This window comes from Danaus plexippus, chromosome 11 (genome assembly GCF_018135715.1).
Source record: "Danaus plexippus chromosome 11, MEX_DaPlex, whole genome shotgun sequence".
Lineage (NCBI taxonomy): Eukaryota > Metazoa > Arthropoda > Insecta > Lepidoptera > Nymphalidae > Danaus > Danaus plexippus.
Genome location: NC_083544.1, coordinates 1,941,303 through 1,965,817, shown reverse-complemented (window position 1 = coordinate 1,965,817; position 24,515 = coordinate 1,941,303). Strand labels below are relative to the sequence as shown.

The following is a 24,515-nucleotide window of genomic DNA, read 5'->3' as shown; positions in this document are numbered from 1 at the left end:
TCCGTTGCTGATATAAATTTAAATAACAAGCAACATTAACAGGTAAATGTTTATGGAGACATCATACAGTATTTCAAAAGGTAATTGTTAAATGACCTTGACTACAGCTATGTATACTATCAATAATATCCTGATATACCACCTAAAACAAAGTAAAAATGAGAAAAAGTACATTTATAATATGCCTTTTTATTATTATTTTTTTAATAAAAATTTAAACGACTTTCAAGTAAAATTACCACCTGTTAGAATATCAATAGTCTTAATTTTCTTTTAAGACAAAGAAAAGTATTTTTTCTGGACAATTTTTAATGAAGTTTTTATTTATAATGTAAATTTAAAAAAAGGCGAGCCGAAAATTAGGTCAATATTTATTATTTATCATGGAACTGTGTATACACATTTCAGTGATGACATTTCCGTGATGAGATATGAGGGAGACCGGCTTCTGAGTACATCTTATCCCAAAATTCGATTCTGTCTTTATCAGCGTATCGTCCAACAGAGAATGAGTCATCGATGTTATAATACTTTTTCTCGTGTACAGTATAAGGCCTCCAGACTTCCCCGACACTGTTATCTGGCGTTGGATTGCTGGAACGAAATATTCATAGTTCCCCTTAATCTTTAAACTCTATTCTTAAGTTAATTTATCATTATGATAACACAGTCTAAAAATAAACAGAGAGCGTAAACTTGCTTTTAAAATATACCTATAGCTTGAGCATATATGTACCTAAAATATAAATTGACCTCCAAGATAACCGCGACATCATGTAAACAAGGTCAGTTTAAAATAAATGCAAAATGCATAGAAATAACATAAGCAAAACGGAATCTATTAGCATTATAAACAAATGATTTCCGACCTACCTTAGTTACGACGCTAAATAGAGCGAGTACAATGATTCATACAAAAAAACCCAAAAGAGGGGAGCGATTAAGGAAAACTATTCTTAATAACCTTTTCCTTGTAAAAGATATCACAGTTTGGGTTTTCCATCACTTTAATATTCTTTTTTATTGTGGAGTGTCATAAAAATGATTTTATAAAAATTACGTAAAGAAAGTATTATCTTACCCAGTTTTTGCAAAATCAGCCCAAAGTTTGGTCACTTTGTATACAATCTCCCTCAATCTTTGTTGATTTTTATAAAAGTCTGCATTTAAGTAGTTGTAAAACAAATACCAAAGCTCATCGGCGTGAGAAACGCCTTTTAAATTTGTCAGTTCCAATGCATTCTTTATGATATTTAGATCCGTGACAAAGTTAAATCTGTACAAAAACGTCGATTCATGAAGTGAAGAGTATAAATCTGCGAATCTGTGAGTGTTGTATGAAAAGTGCATATCAGTTTGCATATCCGCAATAGTGTTCTGATCATTCTCTGTTATGTTATTATTTCCCACATAAAATCTTTTTATTCTGTCACCTAATTCTTTTAACTTTTTACTAGACACTTTCTCCGCTACTTCTCTCTGAACGTAATATGAAGGTTGTGTGTTATAAACATCGAGTTTTGTAATATGATCTCTTACAATTACAAGACCTTCTGCGGAATTATAACCCAACATCAGAGGGACCCTATGCACCCTACCTTCGGATAGCATTTTAACTGGGTTTTCCGTAATAAAAGGTTCTACATTGTGAAATTTCTTTTCAATAACAGGTATAAATTGTTCAGGCAAACCTCTATATCTCTCATCGTCTGTGAGAGTAGAAAATGTAAGGTTAGTAAGTTGGTACTGATCTAAATCCATGAAAAAGTTATACAGCTCATGAACATTTTCTGTCTCTTTTCCACGAATTTTTCCAGCTCTAAAAGCTCTCGCCTCGGCACCTTTAGCGATAGCCCAGTCGTGAATACACGTACCACTTTGTGCTATGACTTTATGGAAAAGCCCTCGTGACATCGGCGAAAACATATGATATGTAACCGATGACGCTCCAGAACTTTCCCCGAAAATAGTTACACTTCTCGGATCACCTCCAAACTGATCTATATTTTTCTGTATCCAACGTAACGCGGCGACCTGGTCTTTCAAGCCCGCATTTCCAGGTGCCTCCGGTATTCCTAAAGATAGAAAACCGAGTAATTCGAGTCTATAATTGAAAGTAACTAATATAACATCATGCTGCATAAGGAAATCTCCCAAAAAGAAATCTCCTGATCCCTCGTAGTAGGAGCCCCCATAAATGTATACCATGACGGGAATTTTGGAATTTTTATCCAAAACCTTCGTGTAGACGTTCAGAAACAGACAATCTTCATCTCCCTGATATGTTGTGTTGAATTGTGTACATATAGAACCGAATTTTGTTGCATCTCGAATACCTGTCCATGGTTTTGGGGGTAATGGAGCCTGTAATAAATAAAGCGTTAAGTTACGGGGTAACTGCCTATCAGGTTCCAATTAAAGAGACCACTGTAAAACCTAGAACATTTATAATAGGAATTAAAACTTTTAATACTACGAATTGTAAGTATCTCAATTATTATATATATTTAATAACTAAGAAAAATTAAAACACAATATCTCAAATCACTGAAATAAATATAAATACTATTATTGCAAAAAAATTGTTTGGTTGCTATAGTTGTAATTGCTGTAATTGAAGTGCAATAATAAATTAATTAACAACCATGTTTTATGTTAATTCTTTATTAACGCTTAATTAAATATTAAACCAAAGATGACAAAGACGATAAATTGTAAAAAAGATAAATTTATATTATAAATGAGAATTTTCATTTCACATGAAATTTAATTTGACGATACAAAATCCACAGCTCACTTTAACATGCACTCATATTAAAATATTTATTAAGTATGATAAAAAAAAAAATTACATCACTTTCGTTACCTTGAATCGCAAATTGCCAATAGGTGGCGCAGCGTATGGTATTCCTTTGAAACTGTAATATCTAGCTCCATCGACTAAATTCCCAACTTGCCCCTTCAATTTCCCTTCTCCAACTGTTACGATGGGTTCATCCTGGGAACGTGAATATAATTTACACAGTACACTTCGATATACACTTAACCGAAAATACTCACATTTACTTTATCAGCAGATATTATTTTCAATATTATAAAAATAACAGCAAATAAACAAAATTTATGAATCATTTTAGTATTGAACAACGTCCTTATCTTACAAGACCTTAGCCTGTACTGTAAGTTTTAACATACGACTTGTAATCGTTGGGATTTTTGTCTTCAAGAATATTTTCCTCATTCGCGTTCAGTGAGTGTGAGTGAGTGTTATCGTTTAAAAAATTCCATTTCTCATTGAATTATACAATCATATAAATGAAACTATTAGGTATATTAAATTATTATTATTATTTGTTTGGTATTTGTACCTAATTTTACATATGAAATAGTGGATAAACATTCAGTAATCCTAATATTAGGCAATAGGTGTAGTATGGTAATGATTTGTTTGTTTTTTTTCCTCAAACGAAGTCAATTATTCATAAGATAAACGTATATCTCTAATATATATATACGTATGTATAACGTATATCTCTAATATATATATATATATATATATATATATATACACATTGGTTACATAAGATGTCTTTACGAAGAAGTATAAAATAAACTACAGGTACTCTTCATATAAATATGTTATGAAATCTCACCAACTCATATTTGTAAACAATGTCCGTTCTACAATAGACTAAAAGCGAGGTAGGTACCTGTGATAGTGAAACATATTTCTTTATTGTAGCGTAATCCAATACACCCTATTATTATTTTAAGTAGATGCAGCATCTAAAATCATTAATTTATTTTCCACTTATTGAATTGAAATCTCTTTTTTAAACAAACGGCAAACTATTTATTATATAGTTTTCCTTTCCTTTATACAGATATTATTAATGAGATTATATGGGTAAAAAGGAATTTTTATTAAATAATACTAATTCTGAAAGTAAGGTACAAAAAAAGAAAACGGCCGTTGTTTTGCCTACTAGTTACTAACTGTACGAGTACAACCCTAAACAGTGGATTTGTAAGAAATCCCATGTTATTATTCTAAAGCACTTTATTATACGGGGTGTCCCAGAATGATCACGTCCCAGTGACACAGGAGTTAGATGAGCTCGAGATCTATCAGAATATTACAATTTGATCTCAGTAAAAATATAACGGTTTTCGAGATATTAGCACTTTTTTAATTTTTTTAAAAATCGATACATTGTATCGGATTTTCTGCTATTGTTGCCTGGAATAGCTTCGGATTGTAATTTTTTTGATTGTTCTGACATCTTGAATAGCTTATCCAAATATTATAATTATTATTTTACCGAGAAATACTTTAATTTCAAAAAAAATAAATTGTTTTACTGTGACTCGGGACCTGGTGAAAAGACTAACTCTAACTTTGACTAGCTGGTGTGAAGAAAGCTGTATGAGACCGAGTTTGCAAATAATTTTAAAAAGTCGTCTACTTAATGCTAATTCAGGATTGGTAGAACACTAGTGAGTTTTTGGCAAAAACTTTGATATTTCTTTTTTTTTTCCTCATAAAGTCAAATTCGTTTTAAACAAAAAAGGTACAATTATCTGAACTTACCACAGTACAATTTGTTGTTAATAACTCAGTTAATAAAAATGAAGTGGGAGATAATGACTCTTAAACCCGAACCCAAACCTATTTCGGCTGCCTAGCAACAGATGGCGCTAAAAATAATAAAAAAAATATACTTCCCTTTCATTATTATGAAAAAATATAAAGGTGCAGAGATCTATTAACACTTTCATATACATCATCTCAATGACGAGGTAGTGTATATAATAAAAGTCGTAAAAATGTATAGTATATATTTATATTAAAAATTGAATAGATTTTCTTCAATGGCTCGTTCCGACTCCCAGGCTTCTGCCGAGTCTAGATCTAGTTTGGCACGTTTCGATTTCTTTGTTTTGGTCACGTCTTCACTATTCTTCCTTTTCCTTTTATTTTTACTACTTAATTCCTGTGCTTCACTGGCATTGTACTCTGTAGTATTCACCTCGGTGTCCGATTCCTTTTCGGTCTTTCTCTTTTCCTTCTTTTGCTTTCTTTTCTTTTCTTTTTTACCATTAAACAACTCTGATGCATGATTATCGACGCTCCCATTCAATCGCTCAGCGATCGCGCTCGGTATTTTGATAGCCTTTTTATAATTTAAGCCGAACAATGGGTGTCGGCACTTGGTCTCCGGCAGGGGTATGAAATTTGTTTGATTATTCACCATACAGGATTCCTGAGGTATATGGGCCTTAGGTATCCTTTTACGTAAACTTATTTCTCCCATACAGGGCATATTCTTAATATAGGAGTTTTTTCTGCCGTGACATAGCAAAGGTACTTGGGATAAATGGTTTTCAATGGAACCGTCATATGAATGTCCATTAATTTTGACCTTCAACTTCGCAGCTAAAGTTATATTTAGATCCCTAAACGCCTTGATATCAATTTCTTTCGGTACTCTGAGTACCCAAATTTCATCATCGCCTGTTATTATATCTTCCTCTCGCATGTCAGGGGTGTAAGGCTTGAGGTTTGGATTCATGTTTAAAAATTGTTGGAGTTGTTTTGAGGGACCCGTCACTGCATTTACTGCATCAGCACTCCCTTCATCGTCATATGTAATTTTATCTGAAATTCGTGTTGTTTTAGCACTCAACTCCTTTTCGAGCGATTTCTTTTTAGTTTTCGCTGATTTTATTTGCGGTGCCGGCTTCAATTTTATTTTCGGTTCAAAGTCGGACTCACATTCAAGATACCCGTTTGTAACGGAATGTGATTCTTTCCCGCTCTGATTATTGCTTAACAGTTTCTCTGTTGATATTTCTAATGACATCCTGTCATTTTCACTTGTATTAGATGTAAAATCTTCGCTTTTCTTTTTCTTGCTCTGCACTACGGTTTCTTCAGCTTCGAATTTATCTATTTCTATAATGGTTTCATCAAAATTATTTAGTGAATTATCATCATATGTATTATTAACTTCACATCTTATACTAGATGTATCGGTGGATTCGGAATCCTGTGTCTCCGACTTTGCTAGTTTTTCTTTTTTGCTTTTTTTCTTCTTTTTGACAGGTTCCGGCTCAACAAATGATAGTTGCTCCTGTTTAACTCTTAAGTTCAGATAATCCTCAGCCAGAAGTGAATCCTGCGATGGTTCCAAACAATCTTGACTTTCAGTATTTTTCCGCTTCTTTTTCTTCTTGGGTGCCTCTAAATCACTTTCAAGTTCAGCTTTTATACTTTTATCTGTATTAATAGGGCTGGTTTCTAACATTTGTGAGGCTCTTCGTTTCTTTTTCTTAGTCTCTTTTTCTTTATGCTGTATCTCACATGTCTCTCTGCCTTTATCCCTTTTGGAACCCTTATCAGAACCATGGTCAGTGTTATTATCTCCAGGAATCCTGAAATAAAATTTAAAAAAGATAATTAGTGAAAAAAATTCATTATCTTATTGAGGCCGTGGGAAAAGGGTACAGCTTATTCTAGTCAAAAGTAACCTAATCAGAGGAAACACCTCTGCGACATCTTAATTTATAACGATCAAGCTTTAAAAATAAAATCATTTTGTAAATAATGACATTGACATTAAAATGGAATCTTTTCTGCAAATCCACCTGAATGTTTTGTATTTTCTGAGCATAGTCAAAAAATTTTTGATAATTTTTATCAACCCATATTTATCACAAACAAAACATTTAATTTCGTGTAGTTAAAAGACCACATTAAATGGTAAGAATTTATATTTATCACGAAATAATTATAAACCTTGTAGGAAATAATAAATACATAAAATATTATCAAAAATTAGGGGAAGTGCGTTTCAAAAAATAAATTGAGTTTTACGTATTATATTTATAATAAATTTATTATTAGAACTACTAGTCTGTCATATAACGCAGTGGTAATTTATCACTGTTTGATGCTATTTAAACGTGTATCCAAAGTTTAAAATAACTTTATCTGGGTAATTTGAATTAAAGTTATTTAAATTAAAAGTAAAGCATAGCAGGTAACTTATGTTTTTTTAATGTTCTTCAGTTTTATTAGAACTTACATATCACATGAATCACTTGAAGCATCTGTCCATGTAAAACTTTCGCCAGAAGACTCCATAAAACGTAAATAAACTTTAAATGCAAATGTTTACACATTGACAGGTTATATTATAACCTAAAAATATTTGTGTCAGTTTTTTTTTATGTTTTTACGGCTCTGGATACGAGTTCTTTTCAGCCGTTTGTATCAGTGTTGTATAGAAGTTGCCATATAAATCTAGAATTGATTTATTCATAATAACGCATTTATAAATAAATTGTGTAATGTTTTTTTATTATTTTACATATATAATATTTGAAAATAATTAACAGTTATTCTCAATTTCTTAATAGGAATTTATAAGCTTGTCGTGGTGGCCTGAAGGTTAAAGGACCGCCTCTCATGCGTGAGGGCGCGGGTTCGAAACCTGGCAAGTACCAATGTGATTTTTCATAGTCATATGTACTTTCTAACAGTATTTAGACACCACTGACGGACGGTGAAGGAAAACATCGTGAGGAAACCTGGACTTATAATATCAAATTATAAGTTTGAAATCGCCAACCCGTCTTGAGCAAGCGTGGCGATTAATGCTCAAACCTTCTCCATGCGAGAAGAGGCTTTTGCTCAGCAGTGGGCTTCCGATAGGCTGATGATGATGATGATGATGATGATGATTTATAAGCTCTATTTCATTCCTTTGTATGAAAGTTGCCAGATGAAACTATTTAGCTACAACGGGGCTTTCTCTCTTACTGAGAGGCGATAATATTATATAATTGCATGTTGCTAGTCAATAGTAAGTAAAGTAGAGTTAATAATTTTTAAATAAAAAATATTTTTTTGAAAAGAAGTGATAAATTATTCAATGTTCCATTGAGCTATATTAAAAGGTTAAGATAAATTACACAATCATTATAAACACATGAACGTCCGACAACGTATTCCCTTTTTTTTTAACAGTTATATTTATTTTTGTTTGTTTTTTATCGTGAAGAAAACAAGAAGCTGGTTTGTGATGCAGTTTATACAGTGCTTACCGAATTTATTAAATTATAAAACCATACCATCGGTTTATATTAAATAGTTTTATGTTTCTATAAACCTTAATAGCAGTAGCACTCCATATCGTTTATATATATATATATATATAATTATTATAAATATTATATGACAATCACGATATATGTGAGAGGGAACAGAATTATAGCAAAATATGTTATAAGTATCATAAACATAATAATGGAATCGTTTGAAAAATATTGAATTCCAGATATTATTTTTTTTCGTAAAGTTAGTAAAATTTATGCTTATTATTTAAAACACATTTCATATAGTATACACACCATAACACACAATGAAAAGAAATTAAATGCTCTTAAATTACCTCTAACTTACAATTTAAAATCTGTTATATTTTCTAAATTAACTACCTACCTATCATTCTAAATCATTTTCATAAAGGTTTAAAATACTTATTAAATGTAAAAATGCAGAATAAATATAATTTCATTACTCATAAATTATAAAATATTAACAAAAATAAAATAAAATTATATTATAGATTATGTTTGTATCCAAATTACGTTTTAGTTTATTTTTTGTATACAACAATGAATAATATGTATAAAATTTTGTTCTTTAAATTTGATAATTTGTTTAAACAATAAATAAAAGAATATACCTTAAATTATATTCTTCAATATAAATATATTTTGTTATGTGTATTAAGGTATGTTTTAACATTATTTTTATAAAAAAATTAATGCATTTAATATAGGGTATACTGCGAAATTGAATAAAATAATTTTATAATTTCTATCTTTATTTTTCCTGTTGGCTGTATGTTGTAGTTCATTGACGTTTTATGATAAAAAAAACAACTTCGGTCTTCTTGACACTTGACTGACGTTTACGTTCTTTCTTGTAAAACTTTGTGTCCAACATGGTGAGTTTATGTTTGAAATATCAAAAATAATCCATAAAAATCCTATCTTATTTGAGTTTTAAACTTGAAATTATATACTTTGTAAAGTGCCTATAATATGTTTTTACTTTTTTCATATTCAATTTTTGAAATATCTGGAAAGCTTTCTTAAATAATCTTTAGTGTATAGAATTCGACAACGTACATTTTCTATGTATTAGTATGTGATATCTTTGTGCTATTATATATTATTCTATTAATTTTTGATTGTCGACTTCAGTGTCAATAGTATTTGGTTATTGTTGAACCTCTAAGTGAAGTTTGTGTTGTGTTTGTAGGCTCGTGGACCTAAAAAGCATTTGAAGCGTTTAAACGCGCCCAAGGCATGGATGTTGGACAAACTGGGTGGTGTGTACGCACCACGGCCCTCCACCGGTCCACACAAGTTGCGAGAGTGTTTGCCACTTGTTATTTTTCTACGTAACCGCCTGAAGTACGCCCTAACCGGCAATGAGGTACTGAAAATCGTAAAGCAGCGTCTAATCAAGGTCGATGGCAAAGTCAGAACTGATCCGACCTACCCCGCTGGCTTTATGGGTAAGTTGAGTTACTAGTTACGGTGATATAAACAGTGTTACTTTCACGAAAGAGGTTATGTTTTTAACGAGGTTCCAAATTGAACATAACTTATACAAACTCTTTAATATCAATCTAGAAGTACCAGTAAAGATATTATTTTACTTTAAGTAAAGTTGTTACTCTATCTATAATAAGCATTATTATATTATTACAGATGTTGTATCAATTGAGAAGACAAACGAACTGTTCCGTCTGATCTATGATGTCAAGGGTAGATTCACCATTCACAGGATAACTCCCGAGGAGGCCAAGGTAGACTCTTATATATAATCTTATGTTACATATATATAACACCTATTGTATCTTTAATCCCCATGTTGATTTTAACCATAAGATATTCCTTAAGTGTCAATTTATAATTTATTTTAATATGAGCTAAATTTTATAAGTAAGTAACGTTCCGCCCATATTAACTAATTTTAAATATCTACACTCTGTTATTTTCTATACACTATTCTTTTCCCACATATCCTGGTGATTTTCTTTTAAGGTGCATTTCTATCATGAATGTATATGTATACACAGTTATAATTTTTATTATATTGATATCATACTTACATGTAATATGTAAATGTTTTTACCTCATTTTTACTTAGAAATGCTAAATAAATCATAACTATGAATGAATTATTTTCATTTATAATATTACAATTGCAGTACAAGCTGTGCAAAGTCCGCCATGTCGGTACTGGTCCCAAGAACGTACCATACCTTGTGACACACGATGGCCGTACCATCCGTTACCCGGATCCACTCATTAAGGTCAATGACTCCATCCAACTGGACATTGCCTCGTCCAAGATCATGGACTTCATCAAGTTTGAGTCTGGTAAGTCATTATGATATAAGCTTTCAATTGACTCTATCATTGTTACATAAAATGATTCCCTAATTTCATCTCTACTTATTCAAATTTAAGCTAAAATTTTGCATAATGTGTGACTTTGTAATAGACAATATATCTAATACACTTTTAAGAATGAAAATATTGTTATTGTTCACCAACACTGTTAAATTGTTGTTGATTGAGTAATAGCATTTGAAAATGTACATCTTAGGTGCATAATTAATGAAAAACAAGTTAAAATAGCCTACTTTACACTTTATTACTGGAGCAATCTGACAAAATTTGGCCAGTCATTTCATAGGTTAGCCTTGACAAACGGACAAAAAGTGATGAATGACATGGGCATTTAGTATAAAGTGTTTTTATATACATCTCCTACAAATTGTTAATTCGTAAATCTCTTTGTATAGCTCATTTTAATGTTCACATTTGACATTGGCTTCACTTATAAGGGAACAGCAATAACTCAAAGAATAAAAAGCGTGTTAAAAAGACCAAACGCAAGACGCTTGTTTGTGTTGATGTTACGATATTGACTGTATTACATGAGTTATGTGAAGTTAATTTTGTTTTTTATAAATATGTATAAATTCTTTCTACTAATAATATGAGTACGATAATTTGAATGTGTTGATGCACATAGGGCTGTTGGTCTGGAACGCTAAAACTACTTAACAGATTTTGATGGAACTATATAATGTAGCTTAGACATCAAAGAAGACAGGCTGTAATTCATCCGAGAATTCCGCATTGGTCCCCCTAGATCACATATGTTGTATTTTGCATGGAGTTACACGACACAGCCAATAGATGTCGCAGCCGGTTGGTTGCCATATTTATGGTTTTAATTTTAACACAATTCATACAATTCTCTCATCCAAATTTCGAAGTCAACACAAAGTCGCGGGCAAAAGCTGGTATTTTATAAAAATAAATACATTTATATGTTTTCAGGTAACCTGTGCATGATCACCGGAGGTCGTAACTTGGGTCGTGTGGGCACCATCGTGTCCCGTGAGCGTCACCCCGGTTCCTTCGACATTGTACACATCAAGGACTCTATGGGCCATACTTTTGCTACCAGGTATGCTTATAAAGTACAAGCAGTAGGTAGAAATGTCCAAATACAACTGTTTTAGTACAGTTTTGTTTGAAATTCTATTGTTTTTATAAGTGAAATGTTGAGTCAATAATTTTTTTTCTCATTAATTGTAAGGTAAAATATAATGTTAAAATGGTCAGAGTAATTACTGTTCAAGGAATTCATGATATAATATAGCACATAGTAAACCTGCTTGTGTTAACAGTTTCAATATTGTAGAAGTCATTCGTTTTATTTCAAGAATCAATTAATTATAATTAACTTTGTTTACCTTATTTTTTTTGTGGGTTGATTGAGTCACGAACAAATTAGTATCCTTGCGAATGAATAGAAATTTTTGTACTATGACGTTTAAGTTTACATTTTTTGGTCCTTTTAAAATTCCATTTTACATGTAATAGAATTGTTCAGAGTACAATCATTTTATGTCACATAGTTTAAACGCTCGTGGTTGTGTATTGTACTATTTTTTCTTCCGCCACAGATTGAACAACGTGTTCATCATCGGCAAAGGCACGAAGGCTTACATTTCTCTGCCACGCGGTAAAGGTATCCGCCTCACCATCGCCGAGGAGCGCGACAAGCGCATCGCAGCGAAGGTCGCCGCGCACTAGCTTTAACAATAAAACTATAAACCGATACAGACTTTTTATTTAATATTTTAGGTTTAGAAAAGAAATATCACCATCAGCCTATCGGAGCCCACTTCTGAGCAAAGGCCTCCATCACATGGCGAAGGTTAGAGCATTAATCACCACCCTCGCCTAAGGCGGCTTGGCGATTTCGAAGTTATAATTTGAAATTACAAGTGCAGGTTTCCTCACGATGTTGTCCTTCACCGCTGTCAGTGGTGTCTAAATACGCTTAGAAAGTACATATGACCCGGAAATATTGCATTGTACTTGCCAGGCTTGAACCCGTACCCTTATGCACGAGAGATGGGCCTAATATATTATAAGGTTAAATTATAATTCGATTTATTTATTTCTTGTGTTTATATATGAGAGCAGGTACTCAGAATGATGACGTCATGTAGTTTTGAGTTACAATATTTATAAGTACAATAATAAACATTTTTAAAATAAAATGTAAAAAATCGGTAATTAACGGTTTTGGGGACATTTTGATTACGGATCACCACTTCAATATCATTCGTTATTTTTTATTAAGGCAATGATATATGTTTTTGGACTAATTAAAAATTCTGTTTATTAGTCTTTACATGTCATAAAAAAAAAACATTTTAATATTGGCACAGGAATTTAAAAAAGGATTAGTGTGCAATAGAAAAATATAACATATTTCGATAGGGATCGTTACACTATGAAAGATTGGAAAATTTTTACAATGGCCTGGTTATTTTATCGTGTTTTCGGTAATGTCTGTTAGCATCAGCTATTGGTTCGATATAAGCTAAGATGAGAGAGGCCGTACCAGCACGCGGTAATACTGACACCACTTAACCGTGGCTATACAGCCGAAATAATTGTTTGTACCTCATGAACAAAACCTTTCTGGCTCCTAGCCGTATCGTATACCGCGACGACTGTTAAAGTGTTTGATAACGACTAGATAATGAATTAGTCGTACAGAGAGATACTAGGAGCTATTCCCACATCTAGCATATAGCTATTACTAAATAGTTTCCGATTGTATGGTACCTAATTATTGATTATGTGTTCATGACTATCAAATTAAGAAATCGCGTAGGATTCGAACAAATCATATCTCTTATTAATTGCATGTATGTCCGCTGTGGATTCCAACATGGCCAATCACTACTATAGTTCACGCTTAGAACTTTCGTATTCGCCTTCGAGTTTGAGCATTAATCATTAAGGACTGACTTCATGAGACGCTCTCGTTCTATGTTCAGATGATGTTTATTTAGGTACCGCTGTGACTGAATATAAATATGTCCCCAATGATTTTTACGCCCGAAGATGAAAAATCACAGACGATTACCCATCTTCGTGTACTCCCGCTGCGACATTGAAATCACTCATTAGATATATGTGAAAGGCTTTCGGTTCAAACATATTTCTATTCTCGTCTTCCTCGGGGCGTGAGTTTTTAGGAGGTCACACTTAATAAACCTTTTGCCTACCTTTTATTATAACGACATTATCCTTGAGCAAATTATATATAAAAAATGCAGTGACACCTTGGGATTGTAGGTGTAAGGTGTTTCTCGGGGGATAGAATCAGTGGCCTATTCGAATTTGCGACAAACGGCTTGTTATTGTTACTTAATTTCCAATTCTTTAAAGTGTTTATTAAGACGAAGAGGGTGTCCATTATACATATAGGTATACTTTTTTTTTATAATGGCAATAGCCCAAGGATTCTCAGGCACCCTTCTTCACACCGTTACTGTGACCGATAACATTGCTAGGAATGAGGTGATTTTAGGGAACCACGGAACGGAGCTGTAAGTTTTCCTTCATAAGGGGATATTGCTTTAGTGACCACTTTAGGCTGGATAGTTAGTAGCCGCAGTTACTGGAATATTCATCTAATGAAGTTGCTAAAACTCTTCAGGATTTTTTTTATGATGAAGGGGGGAAAACGAGTAGATGGCCTTCCTGATGAACATAGTATCGTCGCCTATGGACATCCGCAAAATAATTTTGCGGATGGTTTGCCACCCTTGTTTGGGGAAGAGTGAGAGGAAAAGTCGGGAAAAGGGGAATGGGAAAGGTGGGAAAAAGGAAAGGGCAACCGGCTGTCTTACTCATCGGACGAAACGCAGCCATTAAAGACTGCTTCACGCCGACCTCCTGTGAGAGGGTGGTACTTCCCCGGTTGAGCCAGCCCATGTTCAAGCTGCAGCAATTTGACCACAGCTAGGCTCTGCCTCCTCATATATGGATGTTTGTTGTTTTTATCCTTTGCGTGAATCGGTGACTGAAATCGGTCACTGGACCTCGTTTGTTAGTATACACAACGACTTGGCTAATTGTAAGGGACCTAAGATGAAATTTTGTGTCACTGCCTCCCCAAGAATTTTATTCTTGCGCGCAATGAATCAATTGATTACAAATAAAGTGATACTTTTCAAAATCTTTATTGATGTACCTCGTATATTTCTGTTTCTTTAATGACCCTTTTAAAATTGTAGTCAAATTTTTTTTTTTACATTTTTATAAATTTTGCAACGTTTTCATGGTTTCTTTGAGAGAATTATTTATATTAACTCTATAGAAATATTTCAAACATCACTCTACCATTCTCTTCTTCCTTATTTTTACACATATTCCTGAAATTGCAACTTCCAACCATTGAGCTCCAAGTTATGTAACTTTAAAGCAAAAATTTAACTACTACTAAAAGTAAAAAAATCCTATTAATTGATGTATGATTTGGAAAAATCTTTCAGATCAGATAATAAATTTTTCATAGCTTTCACATTAACAGTAAGTGACAAGACGTCTGTCAGAATGAAATAGAATGACGAGTATACTTAACTTCAACTGCACCTTCTCTTAATACTGGGGCGTGTAATTTGAATAGCTTATTGAGGAAGAGATTAAAAACATGCCATTTAAAATTTTATTCCATTTAATAAATATTTTGTTCCTCCGTTAATACCGTTACTAAATAATAAATTAGTTACCTCTTTAATAAGAGTAAGTAGCTATATGTCATTTTAGTCAAAATTTTTAATTGTAATAACATAATAAGATAACACTAAAGAATAATAATGATTGAATATATTCAAGACATGTTCAACTGTGTATACTGAGCCTAAATTGCTTAACGAATTTATGTCAATCCTTTGGGAGAAGGCTTGATATTTCTTTTTCGTCTTTAAACACTAGTTCCGATGATTGTTTCCACAACATTTCCGAATATTTATCAATATCATTCCACGTATGAGGAGAGTTTAATTTACAATTATTGAATACTTGTCCACTAACTTCGCCAGCTTTTTGGTCCACTGCCATATAAACCGCCGTTTGAGCTCCTTCCCATGGATTTTTAAAGAATATTTTTATAACAACTTGACACATTTTACCGGCGTAAGGAAAATAACTTTTAAAAATTTTTGTGGATACGCATCCAGGATCGGCACAGTTTATAACAACATTTTTACCAGCAATTTTTTTTGTCAATTCATGGGAGAACAACACTAAACTTAGTTTACTGTTACAATATGTTTTAAAACTATTCCAATACTTAGTTCTGTTGTAATTATGTATATCAAAACTTCCAATAAAGCGTGTAATCGAGGACATGTTTATTATTCTGCTCGGTTCCAATTTTGTCCCAGATTTTTTCAAAAGTGGTAAAAGGAGGAGTGTTAGGAGGAAGTGACCATAATAATTAACTTGCATAACTAAATTCATTCCGTCGTCAGTCTTAAATTCTCCGGGTATTCCGATGCCGGCATTATTCACTAAAATATGTAGTCGTTTCTCTGATTTATTTATATCTGCTGCGAATTTACGGATGGACTTCAATGAAGCAAGGTCCAGGAATTTATAGATAACATCCTCATTTCCAGATCTTCTGATAATTTCATTGCGTGCTTTAACTCCTTCATCTTCAAAGGGACTGGCGATTATAACTCTTGCACCTCTCGCAGCAAAGTCCAATGCTATTTGTTGTCCGATACCAGCAGTACCGCCCGTTATGACAGCTGTCTGTTCCTTCAGTTTTTTTCTGGATGTACAGATGGAGTTGTGTTTCCTGCATACCGCTCTGTATAAAATAATTATTGTGACAATTATTAAAAATAAAACAAGTAGAAACATGTTAACGCTGAGACGAGTAACGAAATAATAATTTTACTGCATTGACTGAAACAGTTTTAAAGCACATTTGACTTCTTGGAGATCCAAGGCAAACTACTTTTGGGTTAAAATAAAGAGGTGGTTAATGTTTTAATTAAAATATTCAAGATTTTTATTATAATAAGGTATATATTATATTTACCTTTTTTTTTAGCTAAGAATTTTTAGCTAATAAAAGGAAAATTGTTGAATTAAATGATAATTTTTGTAAATTTTTAAAATTTGCCTATAAATCTTTATAAGTAAAGAGTATTTTCAATAATTTTAATTTCGAAAGACATTTTCACAGCCTTTTCTAATAAGACCTTGAACGCTTAGAATGCTTCTTATATTGACAGAAACATTTATATAAATAATTAATTTATATAACAATTTCTGATCAACGTCACATGAAATTTCCCATTAATTTGGTTAAAATTAAGGGCCGCTACCTGACAATAAAAATATAAAATGCTGAGAGATCAAGATGGAGAAAAAAAGTTTTCTCCAATAGGTCACTGTAGAGCTAAATATTGTTGCGACCATAATAATTATAGAGAATAAAAATTCCTTTACAACTTAATAACCGTATAATGGACACGTTTTTCTATTTCGGCCGAAAACTATTAAGATATTTCACTAATTAATAAAATAAGGATGCGATGTTTTATATGTAGCTATCCATTTTCAAAAGACCACTTGGTTCTCTATATTTTTTTTTTAAATATATTTCTTCTAATGTTTTAAGTTTTTATATTTTTTTAAGTACATAAACAATGAATATATTTTTAATTTATCTCGATTATTTTGATTAATTCTATCATATAAACGATTAAACTTCCAGATTTTGAATTTCCGCCAGGTAGCCAACCATTAAACGTTCTATAACTCATAAACCAAACCTGATGGTATATTAGTTCATACGGAAAAGGAGAAAGCAACACTGGTTGCCTACCTTACTGCGGTACCGTTACGACTGAGATCCGAACTATTAATTAATAGGTACTGAATACTTTGCATACTCTTAACGTGAACAAAGCTAGTGGGCCCAATGCTTTTTCAGCCATAATGCTAAAAATGTGTGCACCCGAGTTGATCCTGTTTTGACACCATTGTACCTCCATTCGTTAGTGACTGGCAAAGTACCTAAAACTTGGAAGCTTGTCATGTTGCCAGATCCTACTACTTATCATCCCATTTCAAAAAACCTCCATAATCTTACAGATTACTTTTATTATTACATCTCATGACATACCTCAAAGCATACGATCTCATTAGTGACCGTCTATATGGGTTTCAGAGATATTGGTAAACTAGGTATCTTCTGGTACATGCCACACATTTATGGGAGAGAGCTCTACATAACAACGGTGAGCTGTCGCAGGTTTACTCGACGTCTTGAAAGTTTTCAACAGGGTCTGGTATGACAGCCTTATCGGTAAGCTTTTTAGCTATAGCATATTCGATGGTCGGATTGCCTGGATTCCTAACTTTTTTAGGGACCGTAACCTACGAGTAGTTATTAGTGGTTACTCGCCTGAGCCAATGGTGGTCAACACTGGGGCTCTTCAAGGGTCGGTCGTCCAGGCGACTCTATTTTTTCTGATTAAAGACCTGCTAGTACCTTGTATGTTTGGTTACGCAGATGACAGTACAGTTGTGGAGTCTTATGAATCCAGTACTAGCTAAATAGAGAGACCATGGCAGAGCAACTCATTTCATACTTCAGACAGTCTCCGAATGGGGCAAATGTTGTGATTTTTTACGTAACCAAAACGCATGCGTGGCTTTTCGCCAAATGGAGTCCGTTCACCTTGTCTCCAACTTGAAATACTCTGACCGTCTTCAGTTATTAGGTATTGCGGTATCCTTGAACATTTATTTTGGGCCAGAACTTTTCTTCCTCAAAAAAAGAGGTTGATCTGAATGTGTCAGAATAATTTTGTTTTTGTGGTCTTCAAGAGGCTCTCTACTAAAAAAATAATTCCGGACACTTTGTTCGAGGTTGAATAGTATTTTTCTTTGCATGTGAATGTCAGTAACGTTTTTATTGGATATTTAAGTATTATAATATGAGAGTATATTATTAATTTGGACTACTGAATCTGTTCAATGGTTTTGACTATAGAATTACTTGTACAACTTTTAAAAAATCTTCCTCAAAAAACAAAACGCTAAACTGTTGACTGATAGTTTGACGTTTTCATTATCAAAACAGGATAAAACTTCCATTTAAATATTCTCTGTCAATAAAATAAGTTTTACACAATCAGAACTCTGTACATTTTAAAAACTTTGAAATAATGACCTTAGATATTGTTTAAAAAAAAATAATTAAAATGTGCAAGGACATAGGAAATCATGAAAAATAGTGGAAAAATATCGATAAAAAATGCAATTTATCTATTGTATCAGTCTTAACAGGAATAAACCATACAAACCACCAGGAGCCTATAAAATTAACTTTATTTTATAATAAATGGAAATAAACCTCAGATAGATGAAAACTTAATTTATAACATTGTAGCTTTGTATGACAATATTAATTTTATATAAAACCAGATATGAACTTTAGTAGTCGTTAAAATATAACACTTTATAGTTCCAACATTATAAATAAAATATTTTATGTGAAACAATTAAGACGCTTTAATATTTCAATAAATTACACTGTTAATAAAAGTAATCCTTGTCGATATCAAAAATTGTTAAATAAATACGAGTTGTTTATAGAACAACTAGCGATGAATATTCAGTGTTCAGATTTTTAAAGACGCAAATTTACTAAGCATCAAAAGACTAAACATGTCTTCTATATGTAACTAATAGTATATAATTTGCAGTTCAGTAACATTAAAATAAGTTTTTTCTTGTCAAATTGTTACCAAACAAAAATTTAGTTCGGTTATTATAAGAAAACACTATCCATTTTATTTCATCATTATTTATTTTAAAATTGTCATACTTTTTTTTTATTGTATATTTTAACTGTAAATATGTTTTTGCTATTTTTAAATTCTAATGTAAAATGTTACAATGATTGAATAACTTAAAAATATAACTGCATTATTGTTAGAGAACAGTTATTAATATTATCATATCATATTCATCACTAGATACTAATCATTAACAATTGTCAATTTCTAAAATTATCCTCCAACTAACCTAGATCCCAAATCAGTGTTCATTATTTTTGAATAACAGTGCTACAGTTAGGTATGGTTAGTCCAAGTTAGCTTGTCAAGTTAAATACGGAGCGTTGATAATTTAATAAAATTTCGTATTTAGTGTGACGATGTAAACTTGGAATTTGCATACATGGGTCTTCAGAACTGCAACTCTTTCTAGTATCAGAAGATTGGTCCAAACATTAATAATAATAAAAAAAAATTGTTACAGGATCACAAAAAACCTGTCGATGTAATAAGTCTCGATTTTATTCCACAAATTACGTTCACTCGTTTGAAAACAATCACATAAATCGGCATAAACTACTTTTGAACCCAAGAAATTTTTTATGCTTATGCAATACTCCTAAAGGAGTATTTTGAATAGTTTTGAATTTTCTGCAACTTTCCTTTTTGTAAAATTTTCCCTTTGGAAAACATTTGTTTATATTTTTGTTTATTCTAACGCTCTGACAAAAACTAAGATATCTACTATACATATTATTCCTGTCCCTTTCATAAATTATGCTTAATTTCCTTTTAGGCATGAGTTTTAGAAAATCATGCTTCAAAGCTATAACAGCCTACGACATTCTTTAAGTCTACTTTTTTAAAAGATACATATTATAAATTTTTTGACTATCATTATTATTTTTTTCGGAAGATAAAAAAAAAACTACAAAGAATAATAAATTAAAAAAAATATTTTTTATTTTTATTTTATCTTCCGCAAAATATAAGTATTTTTTGCTCTTTTGACGGACTAATATTGTTTATAATTAAAAAATAAAAGAAACTATTGTAGAAAAAAAAAAAATTTAAAGTGTGAAATAGTATGGTCAGAGAACTTTTTCAATCTATATAAATGTTAACGGAAATGTATGTAATCCGTCATTGTATACAATTCCTAGGAAATGTATGAAATTCCTAAAATCGCACGGAAATGTGTGAAATATTGTAAAACATTTAAGATATTGGTGGGTACGCGGGGACAGCGGGACGAGGGGACGGTATTGCTTCGCCTGATTCGGAGATCGCGCAGTGTCTTGTAAACTGTCACGTCTATCTATGCATTAAATAGTTAACGGATATCTATGCATTAAATAGTTTTTCAAACAATATTTTATACATTTCCGGTAACATATATGTAGAAACAATGTTAGAAGATTATCATTAATACTAGCGAAAAGACATTTTTTCAACCTGCACTTTTTACACAACCCATCATTGATCATACATATGCCGGTTTAAATTCAGTTCATAATAATAAGTTTGATGTAATTTAATTCTTTTAAATTTGAAACTATCATTCCAAGAAAAAAAAACGCAAACAGATTTTTATTAGGGTACTTTGTACTACTATTTGAAATATTTTGATTGAAATATACATTTTGTATGTAGTGCTTGCATCGATGCTTGCGATGTACAAATGCTTCCCAAGGAGATTTTCAGATCAATAGAAATAGTAAATGGTATTTATATCGTAAAGTCTTACTTGCAAAAAAATATCTTTTCATATGGTTAAGCGCCTTTACCTTTATACAAGTTTAAAACATCAACGGTTTTGGAGCCAAAAACAACACATCAATCACGAATATATTGGGAAAATAATAGAATCAGCTACAAAAAATTGTGTCGAAATGCGATGGACAATATGATGCATACACCATCTAAACTACTGGTGAGAAATAAATGAAAAGAAAAAACATAAGGAGTTTTATTAGGATTAGTAAGATAATACAAATAAAAATTAATTGTGTATGGAGTCCCTCCGCGCAAGAAGAGAAACTTCATAATGTTAGAAAGACAACAGGATGGGGTAGAAATTGATTTTTAAGGATTTTTTTGTTTCTATCAGACAAACTTCATTGACGTTAGTTACAAATCACAATTGATTGTCCGTATGCGTTCGAACGCCACGTATTCCCGCTCGCTCTGTCCTTTTTAACCGTTAAAGTTTAACGTAACCTTATTGGAAGTCGCATAAGAAGTTTCACTTCAATTATATGGAAATTAAGGTGACATATCTTTGTATCGTCTCACATAAGTACCTATGTAAATTGGTATGCAATTTTTATCCCAATCGTATTGTTCTTTCTCTGAGTAAACAATTCATTCATTAAGTCGTGTCAAAGGGCTGATACGTTGACTATATATTAAGGTCATGATGTAATAATGTTGTTATAAAAACAAGTTTTTTCGTAATTTATTATGCGCCGGTTTTGTTTTAATATTGAAGATTAAAAAATAATAATATATTAATGTGTATTATAATTTGTTACTTCAATCTTTTAATCTGAAACTATCAATTAAATAAAACGTGTCTCAGTGTTTCCTTTCTATTTTATCGAATAATCTATTTTATAGAGTAAAATTTTTGATCTTCTGTAAATTATATGACATATTAAAGGAAGGAGAAGGTGAAAAAAATATTCAAACATATCTAAAATTATATCAATTACTATGTTGATACTTTGTTCACACTAAAATTATCATTGTTACAAATAAGAAAAATATTATCCTTAATTAAACGCCGTCATAATCGGATGTTGATGTCACATGTCCTAAACGAATAGGAATTTGAAATGATATAAGGGTAAAAACACACGTATTTATTTAGATCAAAACCACTGCCCTTTAAACTTAAATGTAAATGTTACGAGAGAATTTTGGATATATCTTTTTCATCGATTGACACTAATTTCACTGATTGTTTCCACAACATTCCCGACAGTTTATCAACCTCGTTCCACATAGACGACGAGTTCATTTTACAGTTACTAAAAATTTGTCCACTAACTTTACCAGCTTCTTGATCCACTGCCATATGAATAGGTGTTTGAGCTCCTTCCCATGTGTTCTTGCATATTACATTGATAAGAACTCTAACAATTTTACCGACAAAATTAATATAACTCTCATAAATTTTTGTGGATGCGAAGCCAGGATCAGCGCAATTTACGATCACATGTTGGCCAACAAGTTTTTTTGTTAGTTCATGGGAGAACAACACTAAACTTAGTTTACTGTTGGAGTAAATTCTTAGTAAACTCCAATATCCAGTTCTGTTGTAATTATCTATATCGAAACTGGCAATGAAACGCGTAATTGAAGACATATTTATTATTCTGCTCGCCTCTAATTTTGTCCCAGATTTTTTCAAAAGTGGTAAAAGGAGGAGTGTTAGGAGGAAGTGACCATAATAATTAACTTGCATAATAAAATTCATTCCGTCGTCAGTCTTAAAATCTCCGGGTATGCCGACGCCAGCGTTATTCACCAAAATATGTAGGTGTTGCTCCGATTCATTTATATCTGCTGCGAATTTACGAATTGATTGTAATGAAGCAAGATCTAGGAACTTATAGACAACATCCTCATTTCCAGATTTTCTGATAATTTCATTGCGTGCATTAATTCCTTCATCTTCAAAGGGACTGGCAATTATAATTCTTGCACCTCTTGTAGCAAGGTCCAATGCTATTTGTTGTCCGATCCCTGCGGTGCCACCTGTTATGACCGCTGTTTTTTCCTTTAATTTTAGTTTTGATGTACATATTGCATTGTGTTTCCTAGTCACTGCTCTATTTATAATAACCAAAATAAGCACTGTTAAAACTAAAATAAAAATAAATAGCGACATGTTTATCCTAAGGAGGCTAACGAAAGAATAATTTTGTTATATAACTTAAACTAAACCTTACTCGAGACCTACGTTCTACTTATTGTGATGAAATCACTCTTATTGGTTTGTAATACAAGGCAAACTTGATTTGTTAGGTGTTTGCCATTCCGAGGGCCGTCTGATATGTTCACCCTTTTTATAACGTATTTATTATAACTCAAAGAAGTATTTGCAAGATTTATGGTGACGATAAAATTATTATATATGGAAATTTTACTTATTAACTTTGTCTTAAACTCCAATGTTATGAGTTTATTAAAACTGCTTATGAACATTACAGATGATCTTAGTCGGGTATGAGGTCAACACCTCGTTAAAAATGTAGGTTGCGGCGATGTGAGAGATCTATAAATTTGATCGTTTAATTTTTCATGAAACTTAATTAATAATTAAGTGATATTTTGATATCAATATGGAGAACAGTAGTCAAACAAAAATTGGCCTGAGACAACGCACTTGCCATGTGTTTTTGTGCCGTCATTGTGAGGGTATCGGGGGACCATTGCTAATTCATGCCCAAAATCCAGTTCAATAAAATTAAATTACCTCTTCAGGTGTTCGTGAAAATTCCACTATGTGGACAGATCTGCTTAAGATTTCATCGTTTACTAGGTGTAACACAACTGATTTCACGTCTTTTCCTCTGAATTTCAATGAAATATCTATTAAAGTCCTGTTTAGCCTTCTTGAGACTAAAGTTAATGTAGCCTCAAAGAATTTTGGCGTGCCAAAAAAATGAAATTAGGATTTCTGAGGCCCGATATTTACTCGAACCTATTTGATGGACCGATAAGACTAGGCAATCTTCGTGGAAAGCGCGTATAGCTCATCATAAAGGTTATGAACCTGTCGATAAGTGCAGACTATTTTTTAGAGTTTATGGGCCCCACATTTTTACTTTCAGTCGGATGACCCGTCCTCTCCATTTTTTTTACAAAAATTTTAAAATTATTCTCGAACTATATTGTCATAAACAGGAGACCACTTGTGTAGAACACAGTGAACAGACCCATCTTGCGTACGTAATTTTAAAAATGATCAGTTTAATGGCACATATGTACATATGTTATTAATATAAACAAATGTGTTGTTCACATAGGTGCCACATCGAGGGTTTAGTTTTGATTGAGAGGCTCATAGATTTGAAATATCATTGTCCATCGAAGGATATCCCGAAACTGATAATATTTTATAATATTCTTCCACAATATTTTTCGTTAACATTTAAAGTAACAATGTCATGAATAATTACATTGGTAACCTTGAAGTTCATTACCCTAATATTAGCGCCCAGAAGAAAAACA

The 24,515-nt window shown here is 32.1% G+C and overlaps 4 protein-coding genes across 5 annotated transcripts; 1 reads left to right on the top strand and 3 right to left on the bottom strand.

Annotated features, from left to right (window-relative positions):
• Window positions 1–5: 5 nt before the first annotated feature.
• On the bottom strand, window positions 6–3,216 carry LOC116765928 (carboxylic ester hydrolase-like). Of its 2 annotated transcripts, XM_032655578.2 has the most exons (5): window positions 3,061–3,216; window positions 2,867–2,998; window positions 1,082–2,364; window positions 402–594; window positions 6–142 (listed from the first exon to the last, which is right to left on the bottom strand). In XM_032655578.2, exons 1-4 carry the CDS (start codon window positions 3,130–3,132, stop codon window positions 405–407), a joined length of 1,677 nt encoding a protein of 558 aa, XP_032511469.2. In that variant the 5' UTR covers window positions 3,133–3,216; the 3' UTR covers window positions 6–142; window positions 402–404. The 2 variants fall into 2 exon arrangements, with proteins under 2 accessions (XP_032511469.2, XP_032511468.2); XM_032655577.2 differs by lacking the exon at window positions 6–142 and having other exon boundaries at window positions 355–594.
• A 1,610-nt stretch (window positions 3,217–4,826) lies between these two features.
• LOC116765917 (uncharacterized) lies at window positions 4,827–7,249 on the bottom strand. Its single transcript, XM_032655558.2, has 2 exons — window positions 7,089–7,249; window positions 4,827–6,435 (listed from the first exon to the last, which is right to left on the bottom strand). Exons 1-2 carry the CDS (start codon window positions 7,145–7,147, stop codon window positions 4,848–4,850), a joined length of 1,647 nt encoding a protein of 548 aa, XP_032511449.2. The 5' UTR covers window positions 7,148–7,249; the 3' UTR covers window positions 4,827–4,847.
• A 1,673-nt stretch (window positions 7,250–8,922) lies between these two features.
• LOC116765879 (small ribosomal subunit protein eS4) lies at window positions 8,923–12,223 on the top strand. Its single transcript, XM_032655511.2, has 6 exons — window positions 8,923–9,017; window positions 9,335–9,593; window positions 9,790–9,887; window positions 10,293–10,464; window positions 11,437–11,566; window positions 12,069–12,223. The coding sequence occupies exons 1-6, from the start codon at window positions 9,015–9,017 to the stop codon at window positions 12,196–12,198; spliced, it is 792 nt and encodes a 263-aa protein (XP_032511402.1). The 5' UTR covers window positions 8,923–9,014; the 3' UTR covers window positions 12,199–12,223.
• A 9,902-nt stretch (window positions 12,224–22,125) lies between these two features.
• On the bottom strand, window positions 22,126–23,306 carry LOC116765906 (retinol dehydrogenase 11-like). Its single transcript, XM_032655543.2, has one exon. The coding sequence runs from the start codon at window positions 23,167–23,169 to the stop codon at window positions 22,183–22,185; it is 987 nt and encodes a 328-aa protein (XP_032511434.2). The 5' UTR covers window positions 23,170–23,306; the 3' UTR covers window positions 22,126–22,182.
• Window positions 23,307–24,515: the final 1,209 nt, after the last annotated feature.

What these genes read in the sequence shown, in the direction of transcription:
- LOC116765879 (XM_032655511.2), top strand. An exon ending in CTACCCCGCTGGCTTTATGG is followed by an intron (nt 9,594 to 9,789) that starts GTAAGTTGAGTT and finishes ATATTATTACAG; the next exon opens with ATGTTGTATCAATTGAGAAG. An exon ending in TAACTCCCGAGGAGGCCAAG is followed by an intron (nt 9,888 to 10,292) that starts GTAGACTCTTAT and finishes TTACAATTGCAG; the next exon opens with TACAAGCTGTGCAAAGTCCG.
- LOC116765917 (XM_032655558.2), bottom strand. Translation starts at nt 7,147, where the DNA reads ATGGAGTCTTCTGGCGAAAGTTTTACATGGACAGATGCTTCAAGTGAT. An exon ending in TCAAGTGATTCATGTGATAT is followed by an intron (nt 6,436 to 7,088) that starts GTAAGTTCTAAT and finishes ATTTTATTTCAG; the next exon opens with GATTCCTGGAGATAATAACA.
- LOC116765928 (XM_032655578.2), bottom strand. Translation starts at nt 3,132, where the DNA reads ATGATTCATAAATTTTGTTTATTTGCTGTTATTTTTATAATATTGAAA. An exon ending in TTGGCAATTTGCGATTCAAG is followed by an intron (nt 2,365 to 2,866) that starts GTAACGAAAGTG and finishes TATTTATTACAG; the next exon opens with GCTCCATTACCCCCAAAACC. An exon ending in GCTGATTTTGCAAAAACTGG is followed by an intron (nt 595 to 1,081) that starts GTAAGATAATAC and finishes ATTTCGTTCCAG; the next exon opens with CAATCCAACGCCAGATAACA.
- LOC116765906 (XM_032655543.2), bottom strand. Translation starts at nt 23,169, where the DNA reads ATGTCGCTATTTATTTTTATTTTAGTTTTAACAGTGCTTATTTTGGTT.